General features: G+C 45.0%; 1 protein-coding gene across 1 annotated transcript in view; it reads right to left on the minus strand.

Moving 5' to 3' along the window:
* map3k15 (mitogen-activated protein kinase kinase kinase 15) overlaps positions 1-10,763 on the minus strand; it is a 175,424-nt gene extending 164,661 nt beyond the window's left edge. Inside the window, exon 1 of the mRNA XM_041210936.1 lies at positions 10,442-10,763. Within this exon, the coding sequence (XP_041066870.1) occupies positions 10,442-10,763 (322 nt within the window). The remainder of the gene's footprint in view (positions 1-10,441) is intronic.
* Between the last annotated feature and the right edge of the window lie 672 nt (positions 10,764-11,435).

The following is an 11,435-nucleotide window of genomic DNA, read 5'->3' on the forward strand; positions in this document are numbered from 1 at the left end:
TCATCCAGATAGGTAGAGGGCATTCCATTACACTCGTAACTTGTGCCATGTAGGTGGTGGACAGATTTTGAGGACAGAAGGTAAATTATTGGCTGCAAAATTCCCCAGCCTCTAACCTGCTTTTGTAATACAGTATTTATTTTTATGAATGGTGCAGTTAAGTTTGCAGTGACTTATTACCCCCAGGCAATTTAGTATTTATAATGCCTTTGAATGAAAAAGGTTAGATTTTCTCTTGGAAATGGACATTGCCTAGCGCTTGTGTGGTGTGAACATTACTTGATACTTATCATCCCATTGAGTAGTTGCTGAATTGACTTCAATTCAAGTTATCCTCCTAATGTGGTAGCATCTGCAAATATATTCTTTAGATTACATCAGTAATCAGTATTGTAATAGGCCATTGGCTTTGAAAGTTAAACAGCATAAAAGACTTCAAACAGACACAAACAACGTGTTCTAGATAATCAAGAAGATGGGGGTGGAATCACGGAATCACAGAATCACAATGCAGAAGAGGCCCTTCGGCCCATCGAATCTGTACTGACATGTGAGAAACACCTGACCTACCTATCTAATCCCATTTACCAGCACTTGGCCCATAGCTTTGAATGTTATGACATGCAAAAGGATAGAGGCAGCGCTCCAAAAAACATTTCGAAAACTAAATAGAACAACATAGCTTTCAATAAATTTTTACCGACAGAAATTTTGATAAAAGCTCTTCGATGATGCTGTGCTAGAGGAGCTAGCAGGCAGCCTTCATAACTCACTTTTACTAATGCATAAAGCACCAAAAGTCATACTGAACCATCTAAACAGATTTAGGATAGGGAGCAATGCAAAGGTTAACTGCAGCCATTTCAGTCTCTTGCTCCATATCAGCCACTTTGAACTCCATCAAGCAGATGTTATTACATCTCTCCATCCAAGATCCTACTCTGTAGCCCTGTATTTTCAATGGTACAAGTGCCATTTTTGGATCAAACTGATGACACATGCATACATTCAATTCAGCCCGTGCTTACAATCACTCAGCAGAGTGTTTAGTGCTGGTTTCAAGTGGCTATCAGGCAAACCAGAAGGAAGCACAAAGTTTACATGCTGCCTGTATCGGAAGCAGTAGGCAGGGGTTACTTATGCATTGCGATACCTGCACCCACTTTCAGGGTCTGGCCAATTTCACAACTGAAATATTTTCACCTATGAAGCATCAATGTGAATCAAGGAGAAAGCTACTGATACTTGGACCACAGCTTTGCCCTGTTCTGTTCCAACTCGAGGGCTGATGGTGGAATAGTGGTGTCATCACTGGACTAGTAATTGTGAGGCCTAGGCACAATGCTGTAGGAACATGGGTTCAAATCTTGCTGCAGCTGGTGGAATTTAAATTCAATTAATAAAATCTGGAATTGAAAACTAGTTGTAGTAATGGTGCCCATGAAACTATCATTGATTGTTATAAAAACCCATCAGGCTCACTTACGTCCTTCAGAAAAGGAAATCTATTGTCCTTACCTGATAATGCCTACATGTGACTCCGGGCAATCTTAACTGCTCTCTGAAGTGGCCTTGCAAGCAGGTTTGTGGTTTGGTTTCCACTTCGAAACAATTTGAACCTCTTTTCAGGTAATTTGTGGCCTGTTCTGAATTGGGACCACTTATGGTGACTCTGGTGTGTTTCTTCAAAAACTCCTTTATTTATAGTATGGTACACGAGCCAGTTACACTGGCTTCCAGGTAAGTACATCTCGTTCTTGTACAGACTATTCCATCTTCTCTTAGTCTCTTACATATCACTGCTGGTGTCAGTGTTAAGCCATGATAAACATCACCATCTCATTCCCATAACTATTGGCCCATTATTCTACGCAAGCTGCTCAGTTCAAGGGCAAATAGGAATGGGCAACAAATACTGGCTTTGCCAGAGAGGCCCGCAACCCAGGAAAGAATAAAGAATAAAAAGTAGTATTTCTGATTCAAGTTGAGTGGGTCGGGATATTAGAGAAATGATACATGGAGGAGAGGGGGTGAAAGGCAGAAGTGAGCAAGTGAATTGCCAGAAACCTGGATGTTAACACCATCCTATTTAACTGCTTGTGACCGGCAAAGTAGTATGTCATAAATGATCAGCTGTCCTTTTTTACTAACAGGCAGCTTGATGTTCATTCTTGATCATGCACAACTTAGAATTAGTGCTGGAAGGAAGAAAATGATCTGTTGACATAAGGTGCCAGGAATTACAATATGCATTTGTGCTCCTTGTAAAACACGGGATTGGCGTGTCCACTGGTTAACAATGCACCCCTGCACTGTTGAGATGGTCACTGAAAACAGTACAGTTTGCCCTCATTATATTTTTGAATGTTCCATATGCTGACAGATATAGTTCAGGCATTGAGCATTTGTCAAATTTATGGGAAGGCTTAACTTTATGCAGAAGTAATGTAAATCAGACAAAACATTAGCCTTGGTTCTCACCATCAGCCTCTGTGTAGAGCTTCTACCAAAGGAAGTGTCTATTTGGAACCTCTGCACCCATCTCTCCCATTTTTCTTTCCATCAGCTCCAATGCCACTGCAGATAGGTTCCTATACTGATCTAGTATAATATACCGGGTGAGTTATGAGGCTCCTACAGATCAGTTCACGGCCCAGGCCCAAGTGCCAGTCCCCACTGAAACAAATGGAGCTAAGTTTGAATTACAGGCCCCTCTTTACATAAATGATGTTACTGGAGTGACTTGCAAAGAAAGGAGACCCAACTTACTCAGTTCCTGCTGAATGGAAGTTATTTTTGGAAGCTAACATATACATGTTGCCATATTTTTTTCAGATCTACATTTGAACAGCAAGTGCGCAGAATTCAACTTCCCACTGTGCACATCACACTTCAGCTATACCTTGAGCTTAGTGTTTTCAGTGGACTGAGCAGGATACTTGGTATTCTGCATAAATTTATTTGTATGGAAAATGTATGTTACATAAATTATTAAGGAAAAAAGAAGAATTTATATTTAGTAAGGCAGGAGCAGCAAGTAAATAAACTATAAGTAAACAAAATTAATTACATGCAATGTAGGAAGATCAAATACAATAGGAATATTTTGAGGGGTAAGGGAACATGTCTTCAGACAAGTCAAGGAAATTTCAAATTAGTGGATTTAGAGGCATATGCAACCAGTGGAAATATGGATATTATTGATACCTTAAAACATGGTGCAAAGGAGGACCAAGAGTCCATAAGTTGCATTTGAAATTCAAAGCAATTGCAAAATAGATGGATGCCAAATAAACAGAAGTAAAGTGTTAAGATCCCATAGAAACAGTTAACTTCTAAAAAGAAATTTGAATTCCCAGTGGCCAACTTAAAGGAGTTGTACAGCAAGATTTCAAGTTTTTAGACTTTTACTGTAACACACAAACTGAAAGCAACATCTCCTAAACATTGAAATAAAAACAGAAAATTCTGGAAAAACTCAGCAGGTCTGACAGTGCCTATGGAGACAGCAACAGAGTTAATCTTTCAAGTCTGAATGACTCTTTTTCAGTTCTGATGAGCAGTCATACAGACTCGAGATGTTAACTCTGTTTCTCTCTCCGTAGATGCTGCCAGACCTGCTGGGTTTTACCAGAATTTTCTGTTTTTATTTTAGGTTTCCAGCATCCGCAGTATTTTGCTTTCATCATTAACTAAACGCTAATCAAAAAGCAGAATACTGCGGGTACTGGAAATCTGAAATAAAGAAAATGCTGGAAATACTCAGTAAATTATGACAGCATCTGTGGAGAGAAAAACAGAGTTAATTTTACAGGTCTGTGGCCTTTCATTAGAACTGTGCTAACTACGTATTTACATGATTGTATGTGCAGCCTGGTGGCTGCACAGATGAGTCTTTCTGTCTGTCTTGTCTTTCACCGATCTTCATTCCAAGGGTTGGCTGTACTATGAACAATCTTTCTCCATTGATTTCTATTCTGCCCTGCCCTCACTACCTGTCCCCTAGAGATGCCAGTCCATGTTCTGATATTATCCATCTATACCAGCCTGGGACTTCCTTGTGCACATTATCCAGGGGGAGGATCTTCCAGTCAGTGAGTGGGGGCAGGGTCCGCTCGCCAACATGTAAGATGACGCGGGATGATGTCGGGTGGAACTCCCAACGTCACCCCGCATCATTTCCATTTTCAGGTCGGTGGGGGTGCAGTCAAGTCAGCTGTGTCCCCACCGACCTGTCAACGGCCTATTGAGGCCATTTATAAATCAATTAAGCTCATTACTGGACCTGCCCGACCAACCTTAGGGTCAGCGGGTAGGCTGGGAGCCCTGGGCTTCAGAAAAAGCACAAAACCTCATCCATGGGCGGGATGAGATTCCATGAGGCTTCTTAAATATTTAGTAAAGGTTTCAGTAAAAGTGACGGACATGTCCCAACTCATGTGACAGTGTCACATGAGGGGACATGTCAGGGAAATGTTGCTATCATTTGCTTAACATTTTTAAATTTGGCGCCGATCTCCCTGAGGTAGCGCTTAGCCTCAGGGAGATGAGTGCGCCCTCTCGGCTGAGGGAAACCCCCCCACCCCACACAGGGAGCGCACAGCGCTTCATGGCGGATGCCACGCTGGGCGGGCCTTAATTGACCCGCCCACGTAAAATGGAGGTGCACCCCCAATTGGGGGCATGGATCAGAGGCGCGCCTGCCCGCGCCCACTCTTGCTCTTCCCCTCACCGTTGGGGGGGAAATTTTCCCCCAGGTATTTTTCCTTGCGTTATCTCTTTTTCCAAACTCTCCCCTTCTGTTCCAATTATATGTCCAAAATAACATGAGTAGGCGGCACAAAATCCTAAGAGGCTAGCAGGAATTCAAGCTAGTCTATGTTACTTAAAGTAAGTATGTACCTCTTAAAGAGGGGGCTGCAGCAGCTGCTGGGATTCACTGCAGGAGACCTAGGGCAGGCGCAACTTGGCAGAGAGCGGATGCCAAGATTCTCTGGCATAGCACTGCAGGCTGTGCTGCACGTGTTGAACAGGAAAGAAGGGGTCTATTCATAGGGAAGCAGGAGGCCCTCCAGACAAACTCTGAAAGGGCAATGGGAGCAGAGAGCTGTATAGGTCAATCCCAGGAGAGTAGCCTTGATGGCCTGGATGCAGTGCTACAAGATGTTTAATGATGTCACATGAGTGGTGATGGTAAGTGAATGTGTCTCCAATAGCACATTCCACCAACTGTACCAGTAGCCTCACACACTACTCAATGCGCCATACTGCCATTACTCGTCCACCAACAAGCGTGATCAATCACAACTCATATCACACATCCTCCCACGCATGCCAATGCTGCAAGCCTCACGCTGACAGATCACAGCTTGCTACACTAGCAGCTAATAAACCATGCCAGCACCTCACCAACACAGGCTGCACTACATTTACTGATATATGTCACTGTCTTGCAGGACAAGGGGGCACATAACCCAAGGCTGCGTCACCTCAGCAATGGGGGGAGGGAGAGCTTGGGGAGAGTGGTGGGAGTGCGGGGATAAGTGCGGCTGCATGTCCTCATGCCATTGCGAATGATGGTGCTCACTACCACTGAAGCAGCCATGACCGAGGCTGTGGTCAGTGGCAGGACAAACAGCATTAAAGATGCTGGTTTGATCATACAGAATCCTTCTTCTAACATCTCACTTCCCCCCTCATCCCATAATTGTGGTAGAAGGGTCTGGTACATACAGGATTAATGTGGGACTGAGTACAGTACCACCCACACTGTGATGTAAGAAGGCACATGATTTAGACCTAGGGTCAGCGTGGTGTTGGCCAGAGACCTGTTATACCTGAGATGAAGATAGCTCCATGCCTGTACCCTTTACTGTATATTTGTATATAGTTACGTGTAGTTAATAAAGACTTGCTGTTAACATACAGAAGGATACAAAGTTTTCTTTAACAGACATATTCCATGACCAACACTATCCCAACATGGTGCCAGGTCCAGATCAAAAACCCTCAGCCTTACAGAAATGCTAAAAGTCTAAGAAAAAGGGCATCCCAGGTCCCGAGCTGAAAGAATCTCCCAAATGAAGCTAAAGGCGCTGAGAAAATTCACCAGAAAAAGCTCCAGAGAGAAGAGCCTAGAAGCCAAGGGCAGGGGTTTTACTGCAGCAGAACACTCCACACAATTTCCCTCAGAAACCCAACTTCAGCATGCAGAGTTCATAGCCTGCAAGGTTGAGCTAAATCCTCTTCACTTCCAGGCTGCAACCAGTCCTGAGAAACCCTTTGCTAATTCAGTCAGAAGTGTCATTTGAATGAAACCCAACGCTAATCCCGATCCCCTGACTCTGAGCCTCAACAAGCAACCTCCGTAAAAAAAACAAATGAATAATTAACCTACTCAACTCTCGGGAACCTTGCAACCATCCAAATCCTTTATCAGCAAGCCTGAAATTTATTCAAAGGTCTCACTAATCGCAACGCTATAGCGCTGATTAAATCGAGTTGGCAGACTGCCGGCCCATGCAGCCACTGTAGAAAATTCTTCTTCCTGAAGTGCATCGCCACCATTTTGCGAAGCCCACCAAAAACAGCAAGTGCTGGATATCCATTGTTCTGCAGCAAATGGTGACACCATCTTGGAAGTCTGTAAACTCTTAAAGCTGTACCCACACTTTTAAAATCGTCAACATGGATCAAAGATTCAACTCGCCGGATCAGTTTGTGCCAATCCCAGGGCCAAATCGAACAGGACATTTGGCATCCTTGAGGAATAGTTTTCACATTACTTGAGTACATCAGGCATCAGTAAAAAAAAAAATCAGAGGAAGACAAGGTTAATGCTTTTTTTACTGGCTTGCTGATCTTGCGAATCTGATTGTCCTGGTGCAAGGCATTGATGAATCTGATATCAGCCTCAGGGAACTGTTAACAGCCTTTGATGAATATCTTAATCTTCAGGCTGAGGAAAGTTCAGAGTTTAATAAGAGGCATTAAAAACCCCCAACAAAACTACAAAAAGGCAAAAGACAACACCAAAACAAAAAGCATGAGGGCACCAGAGAGATACAGGACTCTGAAAAAGAGTCATACAGGCTTGAAACATTAACTCTGTTTCTCTCTCCACAGAGGCTGCCAGACCTGCTGAGTTTTTCCAGCATTTTCTGTTTTTACGATGGAATAAAGAATATCTTGAGCAGCAGAATGGCAGAGCTGCAGAAAAACTCAATGAGACTCTGGTAAATTACAAGAAAACTTGAGACAAAGTACTTGAGCTTTGCAATGAGAAGGGAAACCTGTTGAAGGATCTTCACAAATCCCTCAGGTCCGAGTTCATGCCTCAGGAAAATTACAAAGTGAGACAAAATGAATTTAATCCCACTCTGAAAGAACTGATGACTCAGTTTCCAGAGAAGATGCAGGAAAGTTTACTATTTTGGGAGGACACTGAGAGGTATGAGAAAGAAACTGCAGTGCTAAAGGAAACAGATGCACATTCAGAAGGAACCCTGGAAAAACATTACATTCCCAAAGAGGTACACAAAGAGATGAAAATCAAGAACATGGAATGGCAAGCGAAGGTGGAAGTTCTCACTAAAGAGCATGAGGAATTTCAAAAACAATTGGCAGAAGCACAGTTACAGAATGTGACCCTGAAAGGTAGCACTTGGTATACTTTGCCAAGGAAAAACCATTCAGTGGAGAGAATAAAGCATGGGGCAGCAAACAGATCCTTGAGCTCATGTATGTTATTCGTAACCAGCTTTTCTCTCTCCTGAGCAGGGATGGCTGCTTCACCCTGGATCTCCTCCAGACGGTGGAGGTTGTAAAGACTATCATTGCTGTTAGCCAACCAGGACAGCACATTCCTGAGTACTCGAACACTAAAGAGTATTCACACTTGGATTTCACCTTCCAACTCTCTTCTCGCTTTGTGGAGCAGGTTTCTCCATTATCATTCCAGATCCTGGAAAGTCCTCAATGGTCAGACTAAACCTACCACCCACAAGATTACCATGGCACTTCCACTGGAAGCAGTACTAGAGAATGACCGGCAGTCTGAGAAGACTCTACCTCCGGCTACAATGTTGACACAGCACCTACTGTGTACAGACTGCAACTTCCAGCCAGCATGCCACAACTACAAGGGATGCTGCAATCGTTTGACAGTCTATCACCAAATAAAAGCAGAGGTGAGCGTATCACTCAATCTTCTTCTCACCACAGGAACAAGAAAAAGCAGCGCCAATGGGTTGAATACCATCTTCGTCCACCTCGGAAGAAATAATCGAGAGTAAAAGCAACCACAAATCAACACAACAGCCAAACTGACCAGGCGTGGTTCAACATTAAGCAATGGAAGAAAAGAATGAACACATACCCAATTGCTAGTCCAACCTCCAAGCCAACAAGAACCAGAACCAACAGAGCCTGATGCTCTCTGACAGATCGGTGCTCGAGATGTGGAAGGGTTATAAGGCCTCCAGAATACCTGAACCTCTAACTCCAAGGGCTTGAACGAGCAAGATGGGGTAGTGAGAACATTGTTAATGCTAATACTGTAATAACAGTAATGTTGGAATAGCATTAAAGTTGGAACAATAAAGTAAAGGCATAAGACTTATAACAAAGTCAGATTTAAAGTAAACTAAAGTAACTCAATATGCATGGGATAAAGACTTGGGGGAGGTGTAGTAGAAGGGTCTGGTACATACAAGATTGATATGAAACTGAGTGCAGTACTGTCCACGCAGTGATGTAAGAAGACTTAGACTTAGGGTCAGTGAGGTATTGGCCAGAGACATGTTAAGACCTAAGATGGAGATAGCTCCATGCCTGTACCCTTTACTATAAATTTATATATAGATACAACTTGTTAATAAAGACTTGCTGTTAACATACAGAAGAACATGAAGACATCCTTAACAGACACATTGTGTAACCAACACCATCCCAACAGTAACCTCTTCTGATTTACAAGCTGCAGAAAGCATATGCAGGCACACTATGCACCCCACCCCACCCCCCCTTGTTCTTTTGCCTCATTGCAACACTATCCTAGTGCCTTTCTCCCTTTCAGGCACCCAAGAACAGAAACATAGCCAGGCAGTGGTACTGGACTGTGAAGTGCAAGGGGTACCTTGTGTTGCTGATGAAGAAACATCGCTGCTCAATCTCACATTCTCAGCCACCGGCTCAGGTACATATTGTAGAGGGTACTGTAGAAGCTAGAACTGCACGTGGTGAGTCACCGGTCTCAAGTGGCCTACAGCAGGGTTAGGGCAAGGCAGGGCAGGGCAGAAAGGGTCACACATGTGCCACTCCCACGAGGGTGAGGTCTCAAATGAGGATCTGCTGCAGAGAACTCAGATGAAGACACTGATGGGGCAGCAAGCAGATAAAGGCTGATGGGCAGGCACAACATACTGGTGGGTAACCTGACAAGCTGCCAGAAAGCCTGATGCCACAGTCAGGAAAAGTAGAGAGAATATAAGAACAGGAGAAACAGGAGCAGGAATAGGCCGCACAGCCCATTGAAGCTGCTCCGCTATTCAATACAATCATGGCAGATCTGATCGTGGCCTCAACTCTAATTTCTTGCCTCTTCCCCATAGCTGTTGACTCCTCTATAGTCCAAAATCTGCCTCTCTTGGCCTTGAATATATCCAATGAGGGATCACTATTTAACGGGACACTGGATACACACCACTTGTTTTCCAAAATAGTGCCAGGGGATCTTTCGCATCCATCTGAGACACCAAACAGGGGCCTCGATTTAGCATCCCACCTGAAAGGGTGCACCTCTGACAGTGCAGTGGGCCTGGCCAAGTTGGCCATTAACAGGTCCAGGCAGCAGGCGATCGACGGGGGAGTCCCTCCCGATAGTTTGTCCCTCTTCCGTGGCTACGTTCACAGCCGGATGTCCCTGGAGAGGGAGCACGCGGTGTCTGCCGGCACACTCGAGGCCTTCCGTGCCCGGTGGGCACCACGGGGACTGGGGTGTTTTGTTGACCCCTTTAATCACATTTTGGTTTAAAGTTTGTAAGTTTCCTTTAAACTTTGTTCTTGGTTTTACAGCTGACCTGAATTAGGGGCTGTGCCTGATTTATCCCAATTTTGTTAATTTGGTTTTATTGGTTTTAACTCGAAAGATTTCTGACAGTGCAGTACTCCCTCGGGTGTCAGCTTAGATTTTGGAGTTCAAGTTTCTAGAGCGGGACTTGAAGCCACAACCTCCTGATTCTGACACTGAAAAGGGTTAGTAATAAATAAATTACTTTTAAAAAAAAAGAAAATCATTGGCTGATTGGTTTTTCAGTGAAAAGGTTAGTAGCCAAGTACTTGACAGTAAACTTATGCAGCAGCTCCAGTGGGCGTCCAGTGAAAGGGTTAATGTCAAATGCTTTTATTTTCAAAGCAAGGCACTTTTTGCTTGGCCACTAACCTGCATTGTAAAAGAAGTCGAGAACTGGGGTCTCCCCGAAGTCGAGCTTGCCGAAGGGGAGGGTGAGGTGGTCAGCCTCCTGGCTCCGGCAGGCTCCTACCAGGCACTGCAGCGCTCCCCACTCGGGGCTGTGCGGCTGGGCGGTCTCATTGAGCACCGAGACAGCCCGCAGGGACCGGCCCCGGGGCGCTGCCGGGCTCACCGAGCACTCCCCCGAGCCGCTGCCGGCCGCGGCGCCCACTCTGCCAGCAGCCTGGGGCCAGCAGGGTGCTCCCTGGCCCGTCCCAGCGCACAGGCACCGGGACCAGCAGCTCCTCTTCATCCTTGCCTCAGGAGCGAAGTATCAGCAAACTCTCCCGGCGCTTGTCACTTGCTGGGGGTTTGCAGAAGAGGATTTGTGTGTGTGTGTGTGTGTGTGAAAGAGAGAGAGAGAGCTGTGTCTTGCTTCTTTCTCCACCCCTCACCCTGTGCAGGCACTCACATTATGCGCTGCACCCCCTCTTGTGCAGAGCTCTGCTCTGCTCTGCTACAGGGGCATTTAAATGTTCTCAGTCCCTTGGGAACAGTGCAGCAGGCTGAACATCCAGCTCTCAGGAGAGTGGGGAAGGTTAACATTGGGTGGTGGGGGGTGGTTTGGACGCGGGGAGGAAATCACTGGGCAATAAAAACCAGCAATCGGCTTATATTTCGCCCCAACTCAGTTCTGTTGAAGGGTCATGAGGACTCGAAACGCCAACTCTTTTCTTCTCCGCCGATGCTGCCGGACCTGCTGAGTTTTTCCAGGTAATTCTGTTCTTGAATCGGATTTTTGGATGGATAAGGTTTAATTCTTGGTCGCCCTCCCAGAGGTGACCTGAGGTTGAGTTGAACGCTTATGGTGAGATTACGATCATTATTTAACTTTTTCAGCCACACTGGCCAGTCCCGTCAAGACCTGCTGAGCTTTTCCAACGTTTTCTGTTTTTGCCCAGTCCATCAAAATTGATTTTGCAGG

Source organism: Carcharodon carcharias, chromosome 18, assembly GCF_017639515.1.
Source record: "Carcharodon carcharias isolate sCarCar2 chromosome 18, sCarCar2.pri, whole genome shotgun sequence".
Classification (NCBI taxonomy): Eukaryota; Metazoa; Chordata; class Chondrichthyes; order Lamniformes; family Lamnidae; genus Carcharodon; species Carcharodon carcharias.